This window comes from Hypomesus transpacificus, chromosome 8 (genome assembly GCF_021917145.1).
Source record: "Hypomesus transpacificus isolate Combined female chromosome 8, fHypTra1, whole genome shotgun sequence".
Lineage (NCBI taxonomy): Eukaryota > Metazoa > Chordata > Actinopteri > Osmeriformes > Osmeridae > Hypomesus > Hypomesus transpacificus.
In genome coordinates, this window is record NC_061067.1 from 726028 (window position 1) to 751485 (window position 25458).

The 25458-nt window shown below is 46.4% G+C and overlaps 3 protein-coding genes across 7 annotated transcripts; 2 read left to right on the forward strand and 1 right to left on the reverse strand.

Annotated features, from left to right (window-relative positions):
* Nucleotides 1–219: 219 nt before the first annotated feature.
* On the reverse strand, nt 220–16773 carry LOC124470036 (WD repeat-containing protein 37-like). Of its 5 annotated transcripts, none has more exons than XM_047023706.1 (15): nt 16604–16773; nt 15260–15444; nt 12618–12714; nt 12396–12491; nt 11990–12054; nt 10893–11028; nt 10686–10757; nt 10404–10448; nt 10036–10112; nt 8432–8663; nt 8201–8342; nt 2812–2946; nt 2551–2665; nt 1963–2090; nt 220–1228 (listed from the first exon to the last, which is right to left on the reverse strand). In XM_047023706.1, the coding sequence occupies exons 2-15, from the start codon at nt 15398–15400 to the stop codon at nt 1219–1221; spliced, it is 1491 nt and encodes a 496-aa protein (XP_046879662.1). In that variant the 5' UTR covers nt 15401–15444; nt 16604–16773; the 3' UTR covers nt 220–1218. The 5 variants fall into 5 exon arrangements, 4 of the variants coding, with proteins under 4 accessions (XP_046879662.1, XP_046879660.1, XP_046879664.1 ...); XM_047023704.1 differs by lacking the exon at nt 16604–16773 and adding an exon at nt 16368–16464; XM_047023708.1 differs by lacking the exons at nt 15260–15444; nt 16604–16773 and adding an exon at nt 13130–13217.
* On the forward strand, nt 16525–18918 carry idi1 (isopentenyl-diphosphate delta isomerase 1). Its single transcript, XM_047023709.1, has 6 exons — nt 16525–16624; nt 16721–16929; nt 17238–17410; nt 17497–17589; nt 17709–17839; nt 18150–18918. Exons 2-6 carry the CDS (start codon nt 16781–16783, stop codon nt 18465–18467), a joined length of 864 nt encoding a protein of 287 aa, XP_046879665.1. The 5' UTR covers nt 16525–16624; nt 16721–16780; the 3' UTR covers nt 18468–18918.
* Nucleotides 18919–19037: 119 nt separating this feature from the next.
* sec22c (SEC22 homolog C, vesicle trafficking protein) lies at nt 19038–24225 on the forward strand. The gene is made up of 7 exons (XM_047023681.1): nt 19038–19239; nt 19966–20177; nt 20494–20657; nt 21045–21224; nt 21367–21485; nt 21667–21732; nt 21942–24225. Exons 2-7 carry the CDS (start codon nt 19996–19998, stop codon nt 22140–22142), a joined length of 912 nt encoding a protein of 303 aa, XP_046879637.1. The 5' UTR covers nt 19038–19239; nt 19966–19995; the 3' UTR covers nt 22143–24225.
* Nucleotides 24226–25458: the final 1233 nt, after the last annotated feature.

A 25458-nucleotide genomic window follows, 5' to 3' on the forward strand; every position in this document is an offset into this window, starting at 1 on the left:
CTGACTCCCTGGCCTACAGAACTACAAAAATACTGTTAGATTTTTTTTATACATTGGAACTCTCCCCTGAAGTACTCTCTGTCATCAACCAATATCAAATGTTCCATATTAATATTGTATTGAACACTAAATTAATTTCAGTGTACAATAAAAAACACCTCTTGTGGGGTTAGATAGATTCATTCATGAGATGAAAAGAAAACCTCACCTGAGACCATGGAAAAAGAATCACACATTTTATTAGATTTTTACAAGCCTCGGTGCAAAAAAAAATGATAAGGTTTGGGGTGAATGTGTTTTCCCACAATGGGGAAACTAGCTATACTTTTTTCAATCTCATCACAGTTCAAATGTATGTACATACACAGTATAAGGCAAATTACATTTTCACAGATATCTGGCATCCCTTCAAGTTATAATTCATTCACTGTGGAGTACGTGGCTGGCCGTTGTTGCTGAAGATTAAAAGATGAATTTGATACACATTAAACGTGACAGAGAGAATCCCCTGAATGAAGAGGTTCAACCTGGTGATATATCTGAGCTGCAGAGTGCCTCCCTTCATTCCAGAGGCGTCGATATTCTAACTGATACAGCACAGTTCTATGCGATTGCTTATTTGAGTTATAAGGCATTACATACGACATTAATGAACTTAACTTCATGCAGAATTACATTTTATGTCCTTAGATTCTTAACATTTAAGCATTCCCTATATATGTATTAAGCAAGAAACCCTAAGCAAACAACATTTGGGTGGCATTACTGGCATGGAAACAGGATCTATAGAAGTTAAATAAATAGCAGACATTGACTTAACATTTTTCCAAATAACACATTATTGTAAAACCTCATGATGTACACAAATCGGTGCAACAGACAAACAGCTATTTAATGTAAACAAACATCCCAAAGCACTGTAGATAAACAGATCCACTCAAACTCACTTCTGGTGACGGCTCATTTTCAGGTGGACATGTGAGAGAGAGAGACTAACATTTAGAGACCGACATGCGTTTAGAGGAAGACCACTTTACCAAAAAGGATGTGCCATCCACACAGAATGGTTTCTCTAAGCTAGGGTTCAAACGCCCAGTGTAAACACTCCTGCTGTTCCTCCTTAAACAGGAACTCTTCCGGGTTGGGTTCAGTGACAGAGAGAGCTGAGGGCCATGTTCCAATACTGTCAAGATGCATCCTGCCCTTCCCTTGAGGTCCTCAAAGATCTCTAACATGAGTGGAGAGATGAAAGCCAGAAGTGTGCTACACATCTCACATCTGAGATCACTCAGGGAAAGAGGAAGGAGGCATATGACAATACTGAAACAGGGCCAGGATATATTGTGGTTGTTATAGTAACAGGATGTCTTAATACGATAAACATTCAGATATTCAGAAGACAACAGTAGCATGGGAAACGATGGACTGAGAAGTTAAAATATCCTTACAGTAGCATGTTACAAAACATGGAAATATCTATAAAAACAAAATTTTAGAAGGTCATCTGTGATCTGAGAAGGTCAAAATGTCAAAAGAATAATGCCGATAGTTACTCTAAAGATAGATGTTGGTGTGTGTGTGTGTTTGCAGTTGTAAAGTTGTCTGCAGCATGCTACCACGTGTGAATGGGTGAAAGCAAGTGTGTGTTGGTGTGTGTGTGTGTGTTGTTCATGGTGTGTGTGTGTTGTTCATGGTGTGTGTGTGTGTGTTGTTTATGGTGTGTGTGTGTGTGTTTATGGTGTGTGTGTGTGTGTGTGTGTGTGTTGTTTATGGTGTGTGTGTGTTGTTCATGGTGTGTGTGTGTGTGTGTTTATGGTGTGTGTGTGTGTGTTTATGGTGTGTGTGTGTGTTTATGGTGTGTGTGTGTGTGTGTTGTTCATGGTGTGTGTGTGTGTGTTTATGGTGTGTGTGTGTGAGTTTATGGTGTGTGTGTGTGTTTATGGTGTGTGTGTGCATCATTACTTCTCCTGCAGCAGAGCAGGAATGTTGATGTTCCAGCCGATGGCCTGCCTGTCGAAGCCGCAGGTGAACAGGTTACATGACTGGTTCTCCTCATTCCACACGGAGCAACACACCATGCGCCGGTGGCCCTGAAAGCACATACACACATTACATTCCCCCCCCGAGGCAAGTAGGGTGAAGTACCTTTCCCAAGGACACATTGAATTTCTGCATGGCCGGGAATTGAACCGGCAACCTTCTGATTAATAGCCTGATTCCCTTACCGCTCAGCAATCTGACTCCCTGCATGTGGATGACCCAGAAAGAGCCTGAATGACAGACAGACCAGGGCATTCTCCACAGGTCCTGACAGCTGGGCATCAACAACAACCACTTGAACATCTCCTCTGGTCTCCACATCAACAGTGCTAACAGCCAGAGACAGGGCCACTGGCAGAAGCAGCCACCAGCAGTGGGTGGAGGGGCGCTGGCTTCTTCCTCCCATCACCTCTGGACACTCTCCTCTCTCTCTGTCCATCTCCATCAGTGTGTCTCTGTCTCTCTCTCTCCCCTTCTACTCCCTCTCTCTCTACTCCTCTCTCTGTGTACCTGTCTGTTGCTGCGAGGCAGTCGTGCAAGCCTCGCTCCAGACATGTCGAACAGTCGGACTTGGCGGTTGTCATGTGGCAGAGCGATGATCCTCTGGTTGGCTGAGACGCTGATCCTGCAGGTTCAGATCAAGGGCAAGGTTAGCTCTGGTATAGCACACATGCCCATCCATCCATCCAATCTACATATCAGACAGACAATCAGATCAGAGGGAACAAGCTCCCCACCCCCCTACTTCCACCCTCATGTTTCCTACTGTACCTGTTGATGGCGGAGTCTGTGCGGATGGTTGCTATGGGCGACCTCATGTTCTTCAGATCCCACACCTTGACGGTGCGATCGTCACTTCCTGACACCACGTTGTCCCCCACGGTGAACACTGCCGATGTCACAGTGCTGCACACAAACAGTGATGACATGATTACAAATAGATCTATAAGATATTTCTAATTAGCTGTGCGATTAACGTCATAATCAAGAAGAAGAATTCTTCTGTTATTCTTTATCCAAGAGTAAATCATTTGGTCTATGGAGAAAGAGGTCGTTGCTGCAAACTCATTCATACAACCGAGTAATATGAGATATCTCTAAGCAGAGGAGGAGAGAGGGGAGGGAGGTAGTGGGAGGGAGGGAGGGAGGGAGGGAGGATGAGGGCTGGGATTAATAATCTAGCAGCAGGTGTGCAACAGCTCTGGAACAGAACTAGGAGTTCCTCTCCCTTCTCTATTCAATTCGTCCCTGTCGCTCCAGCCCGGAGCCCCTCAAGGCAGCGTGTCTCTGTGGCTGCCTCTCAGCGTGCCGTCTGTGGGTGATCCAGCCGGCAGCGCTGGGGGCTGGCTGGTGGGGGGCACAGACACAGCCACACGGTGGAACAATGTGACAGACTGGGGTAGAGCATGTTCTGACAACCCTTGCCTGCTTGGTTAACTAATGGCTGGTCCACGGGGCCCGCGGTCACACGACGAAAGCTACATTGGTGCTAGCACGCCAGAGCCTCCTCACCCCAGAGTTCCCCATAATGCTAACGCTAGCACCTCTGGCAGGGGGGGGGGGGGGGGGGGGGCTGTTCAAAGTCACCCCACCCCCACCGGCAGGGTCAGGCCAAAGTGCTCCCCTCAGCACGTCTTCGCCCTCGCTCATGATGAACTGGAGCCAGCAGGCTATCTCCCACCTTGCTGAGGTCAGGCCCATTCCTTTAATGGACTCTTTAATATTTCCAATTTATAATGTCAGTTCAAGGGGGGGGGGGGAGACAGAGAGAGAGAGAGAGAGGTGGGGAGAGAGAAAGAGAGAGAGAGAGAGAGGTGGGGAGAGAGAAAGAGAGAGAGAGAGAGAGAGAGGGGGGGGGGGGGGGGGGGGAGAGGTGTCTGGGGAGAAGGTAGTGTACATGACAGCAGGCTGTTGAGTGAACTGGGAAGCTGCATCTTATGAAACCCTCTAGTCTTCCCTGTCTCCTTCCCTCTCTCCTTCCTCTCTCTCCCCTCTCTCCTCCCTCTCTCCCCTCTCTCTCCCTTCTCTCCTTCCTCTCCTTTTTCTCTCTTCCCTCTCTCCTTCCTCTCTCTCCCCTCTCTCCTCCCTCTCTCCCCTCTCTCTCCCTTCTCTCCCTTCTCTCCTTCCTCTCCTTTTTCTCTCTTCCCTCTCTCCTTCCTCTCTCCTTCCTCTCTCTCCCCTCTCTCCTCCCTCTCTCCCCTCTCTCTCCCTTCTCTCCTTCCTCTCCTTTTTCTCTCTTCCCTCTCTCCTTCCTCTCTCCTTCCTCTCTCTCCCCTCTCTCCTCCCTCTCTCCCCTCTCTCTCCCTTCTCTCCCTTTAATATTTCCAATTTATAATGTCACTTCCTGCTGTCAGACCCCACATCCTCCCCCCCCCCCTCCTCTCCACACACCGTAGGAGGATTGGACTTGGTGTGCCGTAGCTCTTCCCCCCCTGATTGAGATTAGCTCTCTCGGCCTAGCCTAGCCTGGGTGACTCGGCGGCCGGTTAGCTAGCTGCCCGCTTAATTTAAATTGACATCTAATTAAGCTTTAATCAGGGGCTAAACTACGGTGTGTTAAGAGGAGCAGGGGGGGCTGCTCCAGGAAACTGTACTTTACACCACTGCCAGACAGGGCGAGCTCACGGCTCCGGCCACTTAAACCCAAAGCCAAGGAGTGCATCGCTGATGATGATGTTGATGATGATGATCATGCACTTTCTGACTTCCTGAGCTGGAGGATGTGTGGAGGAGGGGGAGGAGGAGGAGGAGGAGGGGGGGCAACAGATTAAAAGGTTGATTAAAGTCCTATTAGGACTTGGGAAGTGTTCTGTTCTGGAGAGTGGCGTTTCTCCGCTAGCTGGAGGCTGTGACAGGGAAGGTCGAAGCTCGTCAGCCGCCGAGCAGAACAGGAACGGCTGAGAGAAAGAAGCATCTCCTAGGGAACACTGAAGCAGTGTGCAGGCAGACTGGCAGACAGACAGGCGGGAGGAGGGAGAGACTGGCAGGCAGACAGGCAGGCAGACTGGCTGACAGACAGGCGGGAGGAGGGAGAGACTGGCAGGCAGACTGGCTGACAGACAGGCGGGAGGAGGGAGAGACTGGCAGGCAGACAGGCAGACAGACAGACAGACAGGCAGACAGACAGACAGGCGGGAGGAGGGAGAGACTGGCAGGCAGACAGGCAGACAGACAGACAGGCAGACTGGCTGACAGACAGGCGGGAGGGAGAGACTGGCAGACAGACAGGCAGACAGACAGACAGACTGGCTGACAGACAGGCGGGAGGAGGGAGAGACTGGCAGACAGACAGACAGACAGACAGACAGGCAGACTGGCTGACAGACAGGCGGGAGGGAGAGACTGGCAGGCAGACAGGCAGACAGACAGGCGGGAGGAGGGAGAGACTGGCAGGCAGACAGGCAGACAGACAGACAGGCAGACTGGCTGACAGACAGGCGGGAGGAGGGAGAGACTGGCAGGCAGACAGGCAGACAGACAGACAGACAGACAGGCAGACAGACAGGCAGACAGGCAGACAGACAGACAGACAGACAGACAGACAGACAGACAGACAGACAGACAGGCAGACAGACAGGCAGACAGACAGACAGACAGGCAGGCACGCAGACAGACAGGCAGACATGCAGGGGTGAAGGAGCGTAACAAGATTAAACGCTAGATAACACGCTACTTTTGTCGTAGCTTTGTGACAGCACTGGTCACGTCCCAGTGAGCTTGGTTATTTCCAGACTGGATCCCTGAGTAATTACATCCATCTTGACAATGTCTCTAATAAGACATTGCCTTCGCACACTGCTCCTGGTGTTATTCACAGTCACTTCTGAATCAGGAACGTGTTGACGTGCCAGTCTTCTGAAGTGCTGTCAGACACACACGTACCCACACACGCACACACACACACGCTTAGGCACAAAGACACCGCCGCCTGTGATCAGCGCTGAACGCGACACGGCGTCCCGTTTGTAAAGCGACAGCGTTGTCACGTCTGTTTCCCCTCCCCGTGCCCCCGTGCGTTCACCCCCACGGCCCAGAGACCGAGAGGAGGTGGCCGACCAGACTGAACGCGCTGCTCTTCTGACTGCCACCGCACACTGTCAGCACCTGTTAGCGCTAATTGCCGCTGAAGACGCTGCAAACGAGCCCCTCCCTCCAGCTCTCCTCTTCCCGCCTGGTAATCCTCCACAGCCTACCAGCAGCTCTTGCCATTCTGCCTGTCACAGAGAGGCTTCCAGAGGACTGCGTTACCTCCCACACCGTGAAGAGGCGTTTGGCGCCCGCTCTCGACGGCAGAGAGGCCCTGAAGCAGGAGCTCATCCGAGGAGCTCTCCCACCTGCTACTGCCGAAGGACCAATCGGCTGCTCTGGTTGTCACCTGACCCGAAACAACAAACAGACTGGAGCTTCACCGACCACGCTACACCCACGGCCACGCTCACACCCCCGCTGTGGAGTGTGTGTGTGTGTGTGTGTGTGTTTGGAGAGCTGACTGGGCTTTTACCAGGGAGGCCTCCAGGCCTTGCCAGGCTGTGTGCAGGCCTCATTCATCTTGTGAGCACGGGGCATCGGAGCATTCCCCTCCAGATGACAGTAGACCTCCTCCGCCTCCTCCTCCCCAGTCACCTCCCTGCCCCTCTCTCTCCCCCTCCTCAGCCAGATATGCACGCGCGTCACTGTGACTGCAGCTCATTAAGACTAGCAGCTGTCTCCTGAAACGCAGGCAGGCAGGCAAACACACACGCACCAGGGCATGCACACGCACACACATGTTCTGTGTACACACACGCAGATGCATTGAAACATCCCACGCAGTGAAGTGTCAATCAAGCCCAAGTGTTGACAGTCTCACACACCATCTGCTGTCCATGACAAAAGAGGCCCAGCGTGCGGCCGTGACCAGGTATGGGCCACGCGTACAGTAGCCGGCTGGGTTCAAAAATCCACTGCCTTCCCACCTGTAGCGTGGTCTGTCTGTTGTGGATTAGCGACAACCATCTGATAGCTGCAGCACACTGCCTGGGTGAATTATTGACTGAGTGTCCTGCTAGCTAGGATAAGACTGGCTCTGAGTCCTGAGGGGGGAGGGGGTGCAGGTGTGGCGTCCCCCTGCTGAACCCTCGCCTGGTAAATTGGAAGTGCGGGCAGAAAAGCGACCTGTGTTAGCGTGACACTCCTGTGACGGACCCCTCACCTCACGGGCCCTCTGACGGACCCCTCACCTCACGGACCCCTCACCTCACGGGCCCTCTGACGGACCCCTCACCTCACGGGCCCTCTAACGGACTCCTCACCTCACGGACCCCTCACCTCACGGGCCCTCTAACGGACCCCTCACCTCACAGGCTCTCCACACAGTAGGAGGACTACACCATCGCTTGGCGTGCGTTTACTAACCGTCCCCGACCATGCTCTCCCCCTCGTCTCAGCGCTAGACGGTAGGTTTTCAGCAAACCTGCTCGATATGCTCTCAACGTACAGGAAGTAATTGCCTCCACACTGACAGGGAAATAGAGGGATGGAGGGGAGGGGGGGGGGGGGAACCATCCGGAAACTGGCGAAGGCCCGCGTCGCTGTCGCTAATCTCATTACGCTGATTGTCTATTGGAGAGAATTAAAGTAGGATCTGTAGGAATTATACATGCTGGGGTCTCACATAATGAGTACCATGTAATCCCCAGCAATCAAAGGCTTCCAGAGCCGCGACACACACTCTGCCTTAACGGAGTGGCATTGACATTTCCCCGACAAGCTGACAGTCCGTGTTTTCAAATGAGCAACTCAAATTGAGCCCTGGCTACGAACGAGAGGCCAAATTACACAGAGAGAGGGGGATTAACGCGCGCGCGAGAGAGAGAGAGAGAGAGCAAAGTGGAAGAGAAGTGCTCCATGATGAGCGGAGGAGCAAGCGGAGGATTTTGCTTAGAGCAACACAGTCCTGGAAATTAACGTGACAATGTGGGGTGAAAAAAAATACTGAGAGTGTTTCCTCTGAAAAGCTGAGAAAATGGCTGATGAAAAGGCTAGGAGGTGACAGAATGCCGACGGAGTTCGAAAAGAAAATAAGGTGCTGTACTGCCACCTGGTGGCTAAAAACGAGGTGTCCGGGATGTGTGCTGTGTGGCTGGGTGCTTTGTGGCTGTGCTGCTCTGGGCCCACTCACTCAGTGTGGCCCTGGAACACGTTGACAGAGTGGATGGACGGGTCTCTGAAGTCCCACAGACGGAAGGTGGTGTCTCTGGACGAGGTGACCACCAGGCGCTGGGAGGGGTGAGTACAGCAGTGGGTCAGCTCCTGGTCGTGACCTAGACACACACACACACACAGCATCGTGACACATGGATGCGACACTTATACAACCCCCTGGACTATGTGTGTGTGTGTGTGTGTGTACCTGTGAGTGTGTGAACCAGCTCAGATGTTTCCACCTCGTGCAGGTTGGCCGATCGGTCCCAGGAAGCCGAGACGACCTGCTTCCCTCCAACCAGCCAATCAGCAGCGATCACCACGCCCTGGTGACTCTTCAGGGTTGCCGTGGCAACACGGATGGTGGGCACCTCAAAGGGACCCTCGTCCGTCTCCCCCTCCTCCCTGTCCGACAGCTCCAGGTCATCCTCACAGGGAACCTGGGGGGGGGGGGGTCAGGGGTCAAAGTTTAGTCACCAGAACTGGAGCATCCAATCAAATCCTTCACCTTGATGACTTCAAAGGATTTCCAGATGAAAGAACTGAAAATGATCTGAATGAGTTTTAGACCGGCAGTGAAAGTAAAAGCCTTAAGTCAAGGAGAGATGAAGAGTGGAGGTATGGAGGTATTGAGGGAGAGATGGAAGTATGGAGAGAGGTAAGGAGGGTTGGTATGGAGGTATGGAAGTATGGAGAGAGGTAAGGAGGGTTGGTATGGAGGTATGGAGGTATGGAGGGAGGTAAGGAGGGTTGGTATGGAGGTATGGAGGTATGGAGGGAGGTAAGGAGGGTTGGTATGGAGGTATGGAGGTATGGAGGGAGGTAAGGAGGGTTGGTATGGAGGTATGGAGGTATGGAGGGAGGTAAGGAGGGTTGGTATGGAGGTATGGAGGTATGGAGGGAGGTAAGGAGGGTTGGTATGGAGGTATGGAGGTATGGAGGGAGGTAAGGAGGGTTGGTATGGAGGTATGGAGGTATGGAGGGAGGTAAGGAGGGTTGGTATGGAGGTATGGAGGTATGGAGGGAGGTAAAGAGGGTTGGTATGGAGGTATGGAGGTATGGAGGGAGGTAAGGAGGGTTGGTATGGAGGTATGGAGGTATGGAGGGAGGTAAGGAGGGTTGGTATGGAGGTATGGAGGTATGGAGGGAGGTAAGGAGGGTTGGTATGGAGGTATGGAGGTATGGAGGGAGGTAAGGAGGGTTGGTATGGAGGTATGGAGGTATGGAGGGAGGTAAGGAGGGTTGGTATGGAGGTATGGAGGTATGGAGGGAGGTAAGGAGGGTTGGTATGGAGGTATGGAGGTATGGGGGGAGGTAAGGAGGGTTGGTATGGAGGTATGGAGGGAGGTAAGGAGGGTTGGTATGGAGGTATGGAGGTATGGAAGGAGGTAAGGAGGGTTGGTATGGAGGTATGGAGGTATGGAGGGAGGTAAGGAGGGTTGGTATGGAGGTATGGAGGGAGGTAAGGAGGGTTGGTATGGAGGTATGGAGGTATGGAGGGAGGTAAGGAGGGTTGGTATGGAGGTATGGAGGGAGGTAAGGAGGGTTGGTATGGAGGTATGGAGGTATGGAGGGAGGTAAGGAGGGTTGGTATGGAGGTATTGAGGGAGGTAAGGAGGGTTGGTATGGAGGTATGGAGGTATGGAGGTATGGAGGGAGGTAAGGAGGGTTGGTATGGAGGTATTGAGGGAGGTAAGGAGGGTTGGTATGGAGGTATGGAGGTATGGAGGGAGGTAAGGAGGGTTGGTATGGAGGTATGGAGGGAGGTAAGGAGGGTTGGTATGGAGGTATGGAGGGAGGAGAGGAACTCACGCTGATGTCAGCTGGGGGCTGGGAGACAGGCAGCTGCACCATGTAGCGCCAGATGTGAGCAGTCTGGTCCCCAGACGCTGGAGACACACGCACGCACACACAGACACACACACACGCACACACAGACACGCACACAAATAAGCACACAAGCTCATAACCCCAAACTGTACTGTAAACACACATACAGCCCACTGGAGCACCTGCACGCACACACACACACACAGTATGCCACAAGGACTAACATCACACACAGCTTAAATGAAATCACAGATTCTATCAAACTGATTTTCATGAAATCTTTGGGTAGTTAGAACAACATACAAACCCACACACAAACATACACACACACAGCATATTCCTCCTCATACCTGTGAGTGCCATCTGTTCCGTGGGGTGAAACTTGATCGAGTTGACTGATAAACACAAACACGATTAATCAGGTACATTCTGCATGTGGATGGTTCATTTGTCTTTTCAAACGTTAAAGAGACACTTTAGTCTCTCCTCTAGCACTCCATCCCCTGAACCTTCTCCATGCTGCGCAGTGCGAGAGCATCTTCAATTAAGCTCTGGGTCACTCTATCAAAATGCTCTTATCAATTTTGTATGACCAAATCAGATTTAATCTTCCATGTAGCGAGCAGTCTTACCTGATCCCGCGTGACCTGCATATCGAAGCAGACACTTCCCTGTCTCAATGCTCCACAGCAAAGCAGAGTGATCTGTCAGAGGGGAAGAATGAGCATCTCGCCAAGCAGGTGAACTGATCATGCATAGTACTGTTAAAGGGAGGGATCTGTCAGAGTTCACGGAACAAACTGATGGTGTTTCGGGTGACCTGGCCCTTTAAGTCTGACCTGCGGACGCGGTCCCCAGGACCACGGGAGGGATGCGAGTGATGGCAAGGTCCCAGATGCCATCCCTGTGGCCCACGTACTCTTTCAGCAGCTGGCACACAGCTCTGGATGTGGTGGCTTTGAAACTAGACACGATCTGGGGAGGGAGGGAGGGAATGAAGGAGGGAATGAAGGAGGGAATGAAGGAGGGAATGAAGGAGGGAATGAAGGAGGGAAGAGAGGGGAGATGTAGGAGAGGGAGAGAATGAGGTGTTAAAAATATCAAGTTCTCCTTGACCCTCCTAGAGTGTGGTGCAGGGCAAATTCACTTAAACAGCTCAGAACATTTCTTCTCAGTGTTAATGGACCTGACAGAACTCTACCCAGCACCAGCAACCCAGTTTAAGGCACACGCTCACACCATGACATAGCATGTCACCCTTTCTCTCCCACCACCACAGTTGCCATGAGCGATGAGACTTGAGTTAGTTGGCATTAGTATATGCTTGTTATACTCAGGTTCGTTCACGATCTACAGTGCATTTAGTGAGTCGTCATGGGTCAGTTGGCTGTAGTGGATCACTTGAGAGACAATCGCTGGTGTCACCCAGGGGGACTTCCAGGTCATTACCCAGGAGTCCCCAGCACACAGTTCCCATGAGCCCACAGGGAAGGTGCAAGGTCGCCCTACTCTTCCGTGGAAAGAGGGGTGGCACTATATCAGTAGAGGGAGAGGGAAAGTGAAAAATCCTTTCGTTTTTTTAATCCTCTGGGATCTGGAAATAAACCCTGCAAAACAGCACTGGACTGTTCAGCTATGAGCTGACAGCTAGGGTCTTACAAAATATTACCAAGTTAGTTCCTGGTTTAATTACCCTGCTAAGTTATTGCAAAAACGTTTTACTTGACTGGGTGATAAATAATTGAAAAATCCTCTGTCATTCAGAAGAAGAAGTGCTATTCTACAGCCAGTCTAACCACTGGGCAACAAAGGAGCTTGTTATCACCGTTAATCATTATATAAAGTAAGCCGGTAATCCAAAACAGCTAGCATAGTTTACATAGATGCCTTATCGTGCTCTCCTGTTTAAACCTCACTATGACCTATCTCATGTTACCTTGCTTGTGGAGGCCTTGTACGTTGTCTTCAACTTCTGGGAGAGCTGACTTGTGCTATGGCTAGCTGCAGACACAAACACAGACCCATAAACAAATGTGTTCATTAATCGATTCAAATTCATTTCAAGACAATCAGAGGAAAACATTTGTAGAAAAGAAAACAAAGAACAAGAAATGAACTGTTGATTAATTCACTTCCTTATTTGATAACCCACGTTTCACCACCCGTACATTATTTGGGCGCATTAAACCTAGTTTGTTTTGGAACCAAAACACACACTAACTTGCTGATGGGTTAAGGAACATCTATGGACTATTAACATGGTCAGAAGCCTTTCTCTAAAATACACCTAAATATAAGGATATTGTGTGGCAAGTGCTGTCTTTAACAAAAGTATTTAATACCTTTTGTTTTAAGCGCTCCTTTGCTGGGATCTCCACCTTCTATGGTTTGTCCATCTCCAGCCAGACGATCGTTGAGTGTATCTATCTCCCGGCGTACTAGAGTTAGCATAAGCATTAGCATTAAGTTAGCGCAAGACTGTTACCAGACATGAAAAACATGCATGACAGCGCAACCAACAAGACGTCAAGCTAGAACCCAGGCACTTGAGATAAATTACTTACGGTCCAAGTTTTCAATGTAGAGATTTTCAAACTCGCGTTCAATCTGACCAAACAGGTCAAGCAGATTGCTACGCAAAGACATAGGTAGCTTGGAATCCTACAAACAAGACATGAGAACAGTGCAGAAAAAAAACACCAACTGTGAAATGCAGCCATGATTATGTCAGTTAACCTGTTTTGCTGTTAGATGTTGAAATAGGAGGAAACAGTGAAGTGTAAGTTCCTTTGTCAAGTGTAATACAGTGGATCCACTGATCATGATAGATGTCAAATAATATTTATTTCAGCAACAATCTGGAAGAACCAGAACACTCACATTACACTAGTGAAAGTTCATCGGACAGTTACGATTCAATGAGGGTGGATAAGCACAGGAACAAAAGTCTACAACAAACACCAGCCAAAGCCATATCCTATTGCTAAAACTACTAGATACCAGAAAATCTTTGCAAAAACATGGAACGTCACCACTATAATACAGCTACAACACCTTGTAAGCTTTGTTGACTAACCTCCATGCTCTACTCCTGGAAGTTCCACAAAGGTATTTTACAGGCACACACAGCAGCACAGCATGAAAACAAAGGATTCAAACCTGCTTCTGACAGCTTGCCTGAGTGTCGATTCTTTTACTGTACTTTCTCTGACAGGCACGTGAGCCTGTCCCTCTCTCTCTCCCTCTCCCCCTCCCTCCCTCTCTCTTTCTCTTTTTCTCCCTCCCTCCCTCCCTCCCTTTCTCCTTCACTCTCTCCCCCCCTTCCTCCCTCCCTCCCTTTCTCTCCCTCCCTCTTACTCGTTCTATCGTCCTCTCTCTTTCACTAATGTGTACTCCAGTGCAAGCGTCTAAAGGAAGTCTCCCTTCTGTCAGTGGAATATGTAAACATGTTAGGGGGGAAAAATGCCAATTAGCCAACAACAAACTGCCCCTTCTCTCAAAGCTGCTTAATCATGTGCCTAAAAAATTAAGATCTCCATGGTTACTGGACATAATGCCTTCATTGAGATGTGGAGGCCGCCAGGCCTAATCTCTGTGGTGAGAGAGAGAGGGTGAGAGAGAGAGAAAGAGAGAGAGACAGAGAGAGAGAGAGAGAGAGAGAGAGAGAGAGAGAGAGAGAGAGAGAGAGAGAGAGAGAAAGTGTTTGTAAGAGAGAGAGAGAGAGAGAAAGAGAGAGAGAGAGAGAGATAGAGAGAGAGAGAGAGAGAGAGAGAGAGAGAGAGAGAGAGAGAGAGAGCGCAAGTGTGTGTAAGAGAGAGAGAGAGAGAGAGAGAGAGAGAGAGAGAGAGAGAGAGAGAGAGAGAGAGAGAGAGAGAGAGAACAAGTGTGTGTAAGAGAGGGAGAGTGTGTGTGTGAGCGCGTGTGTGTGTGTGTGTGAAGGGGGTCCTCCGTGAACCAACAGGTACTGTCGACAGACAGAGAGGCCTGATGAAAAGACTCATCAGACCTGGACGAGCAGACTGTATTAAAACTTGATGAGGTTGTCCTGGAGCCTGTGCGTCTACCATTTAATCTGCCATAGACTACAACACTGGGTTCTTAGCCTACTGCTACACAACATAAACTACATCTTCGGTCATCAAAGGTAACACTTGTAAACCACTTCTCAAAGTAGTTTTCAAGGAAACAAGGCAGAGGATATCCAGTTTGTATTTGCTATTTTGCTAGCCACACTCGATTCACAGCCAGCCTTTGTCAGCCTTGATCAAACAGAGAAGCAGTTTGATTATCTTTCTGTATAGTAGAGTGGGACACACCAGCGCCAGGTAGCATCAGGTGCGGCCTCTTATCAGAAGACTGTGTCCCTGTAAAGACCAGTCAATCCAAACACTGGACACTGTAGTGTACTGATGAGGAGAATGGTTAATCTCTAACTAGGAGCGGAATCAATCTATAATATTCAAACTGAGAAAGCTCAATTTGTTAATACAACCAAAAAAATCATTAACAAGTGTACCATTACTGAATCGTAAGATCTATATTGAATCTGTAACACAGCCCACAAATCCTGAGAATTGTTGTAAAACCGGCTGGTACTGGACCATCTACCACATAAACCAACCAAACTCACACAGCATAGAGAAAAACATATTACCAAGTTAAACAAACAACTTTCTGATTACCATCTTTGGATGAGCAGTGAGCACACAAAACAGTACCAGATTGTCTGAGTAGAACATACCTAAAACATGTAAGTATCTCACCTTGTTTTTCAACAGAAACAAAATGAGAGTCTCTCCTGGGATTGCAACACTAAGGAATACAAACTCTGACTGAACTCAACTCATCAAGTCAGTCTCACTGTACGGACTTCTACTTGGCCTTCAACCTGATCGAGGATTCCTCTTTGACCAAAGACCTTGTTCAATTAAACACGAAAGATTACCTGGACATTGAATGACAGTACTGTGCTCGGTCACACCACAGTAAGCCCTTCCCATGAAAGATAAATTGACAGCAACAAAACCATTACCATAAAAAAAACATGCCATAAACTGTGTGTTAAGAATTGAACTTACCCCCTTAAATTTTTTGGTCAATATCTGTTTTTTTTTTAGTTATTAACGTTATTAAGTTACTCCATTCATACACGGCTAAATCAGTACAAAGTTACTGTGTATGTGGGAGTGTTTTGTTCGTGTCTCACCTGGCCCTCCAGCATGTCTCTCTGGAAGCCTGCCCTGTCCTGTTCCGTGCTGTTGCTGCGTCGTATGGACAGGCTATGGGACTTGCGCTTCTGCTTGGGGTGGCGGGAGGTGGAAGAACTGCTTCCGCTTTCCCCAGGCATCCCTCCTCTGGGCTAGTCCCCTGTTTACCTTGACCTTCCTGACGCTGGGTAAACACAAGCCAGGGTAAATCCATGGGTACAGCTAACCACTGATAGCCTGCTATTGCACAGGTAAACACAGGGTTATGGTTAATCAAACCTAACCGCTGACATTCTGCCGTTCTGTAGCCTACTACTGCAGTCCGGCTGGTAGGACAGGACCCATTGTTCCCACAGAGCGGTTAAACATTACCGCACAATCTCAGACGGACAACGGAATTATTTAGCAAAGCGTAACGCCTAGAAATGTAACCCAGAGTAAACTATGGCTGAATTTAAAACCAGAAGTAGTGTAGCCTGTTTAGGAGTGTTCGGGTCATGGGTCAGCCAAGTAATTTCAGCGTGTTGGAGTTAGCTTCTTTTACAACCTGAGATTCTGTCTACACAGTAGGTGTGGAAAATGTTGTCCACGGAGTATGATAATAAGCCTGTCAAAGCACGTAACACCGAGCTTCATAGTAACAATACAAATACGGTCTTGGTGACAGATTGGTGCGTCATGGAAGGCCAGCTTTACTTAGTTATCATATTGATAGTATTTGGGTATCGAGCAGATCTTGCAGAATACTAGTTCTGACCGAGAACGTTCGAAATATCTACAATTATAGAAAATGTTAGCACATGCAGACATTTACGGATTTAAGGACAACGGAAGCCTATCGAGGTCTAATTCAACCTTTACGCAATTACAGTTACGTGCACTATTACAGTTACGTGCACTATTATATAGATTGCTATTGAAACAAGGTATTTATCTCTTTGCGTTTGATAAATTGATTGACCTTGTGAGGGCTAGCTTGCTAAGATACCCCACAAAATAAGAAAGCACTGCGCTTAGCCCCAAGACTGGACGCCATAAGTATCATGATTTAGCGCTAAGACGAGTCGAGAGTTGGCGTGCCCTAAATTAAACACGAAATATAATTACCGGGATGATGTAAAGTAGACTATGTTTAATGACACTTGATATCTTCCTTGTTTTAAATCATTTTGGATCATGTTTATGTTCCGTGCCACATGGCATCTGCGAACCAATAGGAACGCCGTTACTGTCTGAACCAATTGCGAACTTTAACGTCACACAATTACGCCCATGGGAAGCAAGCACGTTCACTTCGTCAGCAAAGTTATCATGAAATACGCTATAAAACTGGCAATTTATACCTGAATTACAACTGTTCATCTGTAAGTAATAGCGCTTTATAATCGGTGATCGAGATGGGTTTATTTTTCCTAAATGAAATCACTGTTTTACGATCAATCTTCTTTCAAATAAACCAGGATGGTTCGATGGCGTGTTGATTCCTTCTGGAGGCGTGATTGGTGTTCCTTGTCGGTGTGATGATGGCGCGCGGCTTGTGGGCTGTGCTCCGGATGGTGTCCTGTGAGGGACCAGCCTTGTTGAAGCCAGTCGTACCTGTATCAAGTGGAAGCAGTATAAAACATCGTCGATTCCTCCCCGCATCTATTTCCTTTAGATATTTCTCAAGGTGTGTATTGAAGTGTTTTAAGTTTTCTCGAACTATACTGTAATATTGCAAACTACCACTGCTATTTAATAGTTTCAATAGTGCTGCTAGCTAATCTCGTTTACTCCAATCTGCGCGACCGATTTAACGTTAGCTATCTGCACGGTCTATTGATAGACTGCCTTTTGGAGCATATGGCTTCATGTTACTTACACAGCTAATGATGCAGGATGTTTTCGTTTAGTTTCAAGGCTATTTTGCACACGGATAGATAACTGTTAAAAACCGAAGCGTTAGCTAGTTCTCACCGTGGTAAATACTGTTTACAGACAAGCGAAAGATCTGCGTGCTGCTGCAAGGATGCCTGAAATAAACACGGATAATCTGGACGAGAAGCAGGTGAAACTTCTTGCAGAGATGTGCATCCTCATCGATGAGAATGACCATAAAACAGGAGCGGATAGCAAAAAAAATTGCCACCTTAATTCGAAAATTGACAAAGGTAAGTGACAGACTATAGCATACAAAATATTTCTTGTGCGGATGACCGATACATTACTGATAACATTGACTCCTTCTCTGTTCCAGGTTTACTGCATCGTGCCTTTAGCGTATTCCTGTTCAACAGTGAGGACAAGCTCCTTTTACAACAAAGATCGGATGCGAAGATCACCTTTCCAGGTGAGAAAATAACCTCGATTAAAAAAAAGCCCCGGTTCTTATCTGAAATATCAACTGTGAAAAGGTGATTTATGACTCGGTTAAGCTTTGGTGTTGAAACGACCTGTGTGTGTTTATAGGGTGTTTTACCAACACCTGCTGCAGCCATCCTTTACATACAGTAAGTGAATTGGAGGAGCAGGACGCAATTGGGATAAGGAGAGCGGCACAAAGACGACTTGAAGCAGAGCTGGGAATCCCCATGAATCAGGTTAGTAGTGTGCATACGTGCTAACTGTATACCTGTGCTGTATCTCATGTGGATACATTTAGAACGGTCTAAAGTCTGTCTTTATAATAATAATATCATTATAATTGGGGATTTTGAGGATATGAAAACAAAATGTATTTAGCTGTTGAGTACCTGCCCCACAAGTAGTATAATAGACCAGTAGATGTAGCCTTACTGGTCTGTTATACTATGTGGGAGAGGCACTCAAACAGATCAATCAAACAGCTAAATATCTTTTGCATCACAGCAGGATTCAGTTGTGCTGAATTCTTCCCGCCCCCTCTCTCAGGTGCCTCCAGAGGAGATGACCTACCTGACCAGGATCCATTACAAAGCCCAGTCAGATGGGGTCTGGGGCGAGCATGAAATCGACTACATCCTGTTCATGCAGAAGGACGTGGAGGTGAACCCAGACCCCAATGAGATCCAGAGCCACTGCTATGTCACCAAGGAGGAACTGAAGGAGATGCTGGAGAAGGCCAAGAGAGGAGAGCTGCTGATCACACCCTGGTTTAGCTTGATCGCCCAAACTTTCCTCTTTAAGTGGTGGGACAACCTGCAGAACTTAAAGCAGTTCATGGACCATGACAAGATCCACCGCATGTGATTGATAATCATGTTTTTGTTGTTAGTGTAGAGCCCTGTTGAAATAATGTCAACATGCATATTTCATCCAACACTTCTATGAGATGAACTCACTTCAAGGATGTATTGCAAGACTTCAAACGTAGCCTACCTGTGAAGGTTTCTCTTAACGTTGCCTCAACATGGACTATACAGGAGCTCTTAAAAATTCAGTTTGTGTAGATTTGTTTTTCAGTTATCCATTAATTGATCAGAATACAGGACTAAAAGTGGTTATTATGCTGTATTGGGAGATATGACATTGCTAGCTTCTTGTACTAGTTATATAGCATATTTTTGTAAGGCTGTATAAAGTGCCTGAACCTGACGACCTGTAAGGAATGCTATTTGTTAGTCTACTGTTACCAGGATTTACACCACACTGTATAATAGTTTAAAATTATGTAAATTATTTTGCTTATTAAAACTTAAATGTGATCACATTTTAGCTGTTGCAATGCTACCATTTCTATGAATCATGAAACACCATTGATTAAACTAACTTCTCATTGTTATGAACGCGAGGTGGCAGCAAACGCTGCATCTTGCTTTGCAGCTGTACTAGGAAGTAAACAACAGCTAAAGCTTAGCGGCTGGGAAACAAGTAGTAGACCAGTTGAGCTGATAAAAGTAGTCGTGCAATCAGTTACCTATCGTTTGATGATTTGCGCTACAGCACTCAGCACATTCGCTTTTCAATAGAACGTATAACATTAGAAACCAGCTGAGCTGAGCGGCAGTAGGAGGATGATGAGGTAAGCTATCTAGCGGTTAGCATTGTTAGCTTGCGCTGGCATGGGTATCTAGCTAGCAGGCATACTAACTAGCTAGTCTGGTTTACACATTGCACTATAGGATTTTGTATGTGGGAAGTAGCTAGTCAGCCAATATCGTACATTGTGGACACTAGTGATTAGTGGGCATTGTTTAGATTATTAAAATAAGAGGTAGCTAAGGTTATAAGTATGGCATTACAGTACATTTTCCCCCTAACAACAGCATCTAGCAGAGCTAAGCTAGGTACTGAACACTCGTTTCGATCTTGGTCGTCCCACGGTGCATTAGGCGGGTGGTACACCAGTCCTGAATTTGAGTTTTCCCCAAAGATTGCTTGCTAATGACTGCAGCTGATAAGTAATAGTTGACAAAACGCGCAGCTAGCTGGCACTCATCGCGCAGTCTTTTAATGTTTGATTGCTCTCATATTTATATACCCTCGTATACATGTTTTTGGCATAGGCCTATTAATAATGGCTAGCCACGCCCCCCCCCCCCCCCTTCCCACATGTATTTTTCCGTTACTATGTTAACCGGCTCGTCATTTATAAGCCTAGGCACAAGTTCATACTACAAGCCTTCTAACGAAAAACAATATAAGTATGCGTAACACCTGTTCAATTAGTGCGTTTAATATCGATTCATTAACGGTCATACTCTCTCATCTATGTCTCTACCTCTTTTCTCCCCCTGTCTACTCTAAGGCCGTGTGTTCCCCAGGGGTCCTGTGGATCATGCCTCTGATCCTGTTTGCCTTTGTGGTGCGGGTAAGGGACGGACTTCCCCTCTCGGCCTCCACAGACTTTGAGCACAACAAGGAACTTCAGGAGCGGAAACAACAGTTGAAAACCATCTCCAAGACTCTGAACCTGTTCCCTGAGAGAGGGGTGGTCAAGGGTCATGAACTCAACATCTAGTAAGGAAACTAGACTAGACTAAAACCATGTATCACTGTTTCAAGAGAGGGTCAAGTTTGTTGAATGGAATCTTTTCTCCAATTCCATCCCCTTCTCTCCTCTATATGTTCTCTCCCTTCCTTCCCTTCCCTCCCCTGTTCCCTCCCCCCCTAACCCTCTTCCCTCCCCTCACCTCTCTTCCCTCCTCTCCCCCCCTTCCCTCCCCCCTAACCCTCTTCCCTCCCTTCCCCTCTTGCCTCCCCCTCTTCCCTCCCCTCTCTCCCCCCCCCCCCCCCCCCCCCCCCCCTCTTCCCTCCTCCCTTCGCTCCCATACAGCTTAATCTCCTGTGAGGGTGTGTCCTATATGACGGTGTGTCACCACAGCCTGCCTGTAGCCTTGGCCTTCTGCTTCCTGGAGGACCTGCGCTGGGAGTTCACAGCATGCTTCGACTCCGCCAGGGTCGCCCTGGCAGTGAGGCCCTACCCATTCCTGGATTTTGGCAAGTTGCAAAAACATGTTTTTGAAAAACGTGTTTCCATGGGGATATAATGTAGACTAGTCCTCTGTTCGTAGATGGTGTGTCTGTTATCATCATGTCAAGTGTGAGCGGTGGATTGGGAATATCCCAATGCTCTGAAAGGATGTCCTACCATTGTCATCTTCATCTTCTTACATTTAGTCATTTAGCAGAGGCTCTTATCCAGAGCGACTTACCGTAAGTACAGGGACATTCTCCCAGAGGCAAGTAGGGTGAAGTGCCTTGCTCAAGGACACAATGTCTTTTGGCACGGCCGGGAATTGAACCGCCAACCTTCTGATTAATAGCCCGATTCCCTAACCGCTCAGCTATCTGACTCCCATCTTCTTCTTGTGTCTTGGTTGGCAGACGGCACCATCCAGAGGCTGAAGCAGCAGTACAACCAGAAGGGCTGTCCCACCCTGGAGGTCACCCTGGCAGAGGTCCAGGAGGACCTCAGGACTCGACCCCCTCAGGTCCTCTCTCTGGAGGAATTACAGCTCACCAACGGTGCTGCCAATGGGCACCTGGAACCAGTCCCAGCCTCTGGTGAGAGTCTTCTTGTACTGTCTAAAGACAGTTCATCAGCACGTCACATGCATGTATCACATGCTGTTGGATTCTCGTCGGGTCCCTTATATTAGCAGAAGTAGTGTTGCAGCACTTTAACTTGTTTGTGTTTCTCTCTCAGGTCAGAATCAGAGACTGGCACCAGTAACAGCACCAGGCATCCTCTCCCTGGTCCTGAACATTGTGTGTGCTTCTCTGAACCTCATCAGGGGCATCCACCTTATCGAGTACACATTTCAGGTATTGTCCTGGACCACCCACCCTTTTATAATGACTTATATACATTCTTTCAGGTCTTAACTACTCCTTAATTTCCAGCTGGCTGTCTTGGTTATGTATTTTGTCCTGTGTGTATGTTCACATCAGGTCAGATTTACTACTTATTTAGAAGTATGTGTTTTTATATTTTTGTTGCAACCAGGATGATTATGAAGGAATATGGAATGTTGTGGCATTTCTCCTGGCATTTGTCTGCTGTGTTTGTCAGGTATGTGTTCCTTCCATGTCCAGAATATCCTCTTTACTACTTTCATCCAGTCAATCATGATCTACGCTTGCCTTGTAAAAATAAAAAAAGGTGTGATTACACACTGTACAGCTAATTCTTTAGGGGAGCCCTTGAGATTGAGCTGGCATATTTCACTTGTCCACACATATTGGTGTAATAACAATATTTTTATTTCTCTGCTGGAACAGTGTCACCTGTACCTGTTCCACTCGTCTCTGAAGAAGTTGAAGTCTCTCAGTCTGCTAAGCGTGATCGTCCTATGCAACGTTTTCCTGTTCGGCCTGAGGAACATCTGGCAGCTGCTCTTTCACATGTCTGTTGCTTCCATCTCCACCCTGCTCATCCTTTCCCGCAAACTCCAGGACAGAACCAATGACTGTGGGGTCTGAGGGGCAGGGGACAGTTGAGCAGGCGGCACCACTTGTCTACAATTCTTCACTCTGCAACACTAAAGAGGAAGGAGGGTAGGGGTCGATGAAGATGGAAGCCGCTGGAATGTGGGTTTTTAAATTTGTTTTTTTAGTGTTTGATATGAAGGATTATTTTCTGACTACTAGTGGTACTTTGTTTACATAGCCTCAAAGACCCATTGGAATAGCACAGAGTAAAGCTGACATGTTGGATCCAAATTTCAATTTAAATATTAATTCAAAAGCAAAGGCAATAATTTTGGGTGAGTCAATGACTGAAGTACTAATGAGCTAAGGAAATTGTAAAGGGAATTTTGTATGATTTAAATAAGTGATTGAGCGATGCCAGGTAGCTTGTTGAAGGATGTCCAGTACATGAAAATGTATCAAAGTTTCTCACCAAAGTTTGGTCTTACAAAAACTTTCAAAGAGGGTAATGCTTTACATACACCATGATAATGTCCTTTAAGTAAAAATGTTCTTTTCAGGTGGATCAGTGTTATGTTTTAACAGTTCAGGGTTTGTAAGAGTTGCTTAGTTAGGGATCATTATTGGTACAGAGTTGACAAGTCATAACTGTCATAACATTTAACACTTATACTGTGTTATAAAGTGTGGGTGTTGCATCATTGCTAATTGTTTAGACCTAATGGCAATCGACTTAAAGCAACATGACCTTTCATGCCTTACTGTTAATGCCTGCAATTATTATTTGTATTATATGTTAACTATTCAGTTATTTTGTATTGTACACATTCACAGGGTACTAGATATTTACCAGCAAGTGCTTCAGTATGGATTTTGTAATCTGAGGACTCTATTCCGTTTGCCAGACTAGTATGGGTCACAGTAATAAGTAATAAGCACATCATGTGCTTCATTTGAGCAAAAAAGCCATGATCAAATGGACCCAGCTTTTAAAACAACCCATTTTCTATGATTGACAGCGACACTGAAGGGGCAGTTTGTGAATATTTCACATCCACTACTGACATTTACACAAGACTCTTTAGTCTAAAGTAAAGATGTTTTAAAACGTTTTGTTGAGAAGCACTGATTAGTAATGTGTGGGGCAATGAATCTAAAATATTTCTATATTAGAATAGGCCTACAATCACTTTGCACTATAGGTAGATTTCTTATTTTGTGAGCTACTGAATGAGCTCTGCAGAAATTCTGCAGAAATTCATTCAAATTATTCAAATTTTTTAATTGATTGGAAAGTTATTGGATTGTGAACTTGTGTTTCTACTATGTACTCCTGAGGTATAGTTTGTATTGTCTGTATACGATGATAGCTGCTATAACTAATAGACATGTTCATGAATTTATTTCTATTCAAATGTTTTAGCTGCTTGTGGATTTGAAGTATAGGAAAGTAGTGTATTTTTTCATTTAAGTGACAAAAGTACAGTATAGAAGTTTTGGTTTTTCAGACATAGCTTATCAAAAGAACAATATAACAGTTTAATACTCAAATCTAGAGTAGTTAGAGATATACATGCTGCTGTGGTTTATTTCTATAAAGAGTAGACTAATGTGCGATGTGTATTATGTTGACCAAATGAATGACCCATTGTAGGCTGTTGCCATATATTAAGTAATGTGGTGAATTCTGTTGAATTTTTGTGGTTATTTATACGATTTACAAAATGTCTTAAAATTAAGAGGTAATGTTTGCTTTATAGGACAGGCAGTGTGTAGCAGCAGTAATTAAAATTTGTTAACAATTGCAATGTGTTCTGCATGTGCACTTGATTGACCTTTTGGTATGTCTCCCTCCAATTACTTTAACAAATGAAGCACTTTTAAGTTTAGCCTACCATCACTGGATTGTTATCCTTTTCCTGGATTGTTTATGGTTTGGGACAGTTTCTTCACCCAAGTGAGAAAAACAACTAATTGAAAATGGAATTAAAGCCATTGTTGAGTAAAAAACAATGAGTATGAAATAATGCTTGGATACCATATTGTCCATTAAAATATAGTGAGGTAACTAGTAATGTTGTACTCTGTCATAAACCGGTGAAATTGACACAATAAATACAGTGTCTTTTTGCATGCGTGACATTATTTAAAACACGGTCCTTGTGTCCACATTGTAATTGTAGTTGTCACTCACATGGCAACGAGCGTCAATAATTCAAGCATTCAAACAACACTTAGTTTGATTTTCAATAAACAACAGAGGGAGCTCTAATACAGCAAATATCTGTTGGTGTCATGGTAACGGTTGCTCGAAAACCGGAGCCTGGATTGTCTTCACAACGGTCAGTTGTGCTGATCTGTTTCCATGAAAACTGTATATTGAATCGGAATGTTGTTTCTAGTATCACATTGGTATGAAGTCACAATTAAAAAGGTAACACTCAGCTACAATATTCCAGTTTTACTTCCACATTTGTTTAATGACAATCACTGTTATAAAAAGATATGGAATATGGATATATTAAATTAACCTGTAAAGAGTAATATCAGTAACAGAATATTTTTTGTTCAACTCAGCAAGTCCCCTTTTCCCCAAATACGTTTCAATAGTTCAATTTCAGGCGTAAACTATGATTTGTATCAAGTAGGTGTTGGAAATGTTTGAACCCTGTTATACAGGCTGAAAATAATGCTACTGTGTGTGTGTGTGTGTGTGTGACGTCTTTGCGCTCAGAAAGAGAAACCACTGCAGTGGTTTAGCAGACTGTGAAACCACTCAAGAAATGTTCCTGTTTGCCTTGAAGCCTTGGTTAAATATGCTGATTGTTTGATAGTTTTCAGTGCATGTATGAGGAGCAGGTATCACATACATGTTGCAAACGAAGCATGAAACTTTCCACAAGCTTTAGATGGACTAGCTGACATTCAATGGTGAAAGACTTCCACCTCCACATGGGGGAGGCGAAAAGTCCTGTCTCCATCCTGTAACTTGTTCAAACCATGTGTAAAAGAACTGCCTATTACTGTGAAGCTTTTAGACTTGTCTCCATGCTTCATGCGCATGTAAATAGAACTTCCTTGACTTAATCGACTCTGTGCATTACTTGATAAAGAGAAATATACCTAACAGTAGGGTTAGATTTCTCCAAACCTACTTTGTGGTTAACTAGGTTTGTCATATGGTGCCATGTATTGGAACAAAAAAAGTGTGGTAAGCTGGTGATTTGGACTAGCCCAGGTGACCACTTCAGTTGCCTCTGAGGAGGTTGTACCAAGCTGAGCTTGATCATTTCATCAGTTGAAACTAGGTGTATGTGTTCCAGTCATAGAGATAACATTGAGCACAATCTCTCCCCTTTTGTGCTGT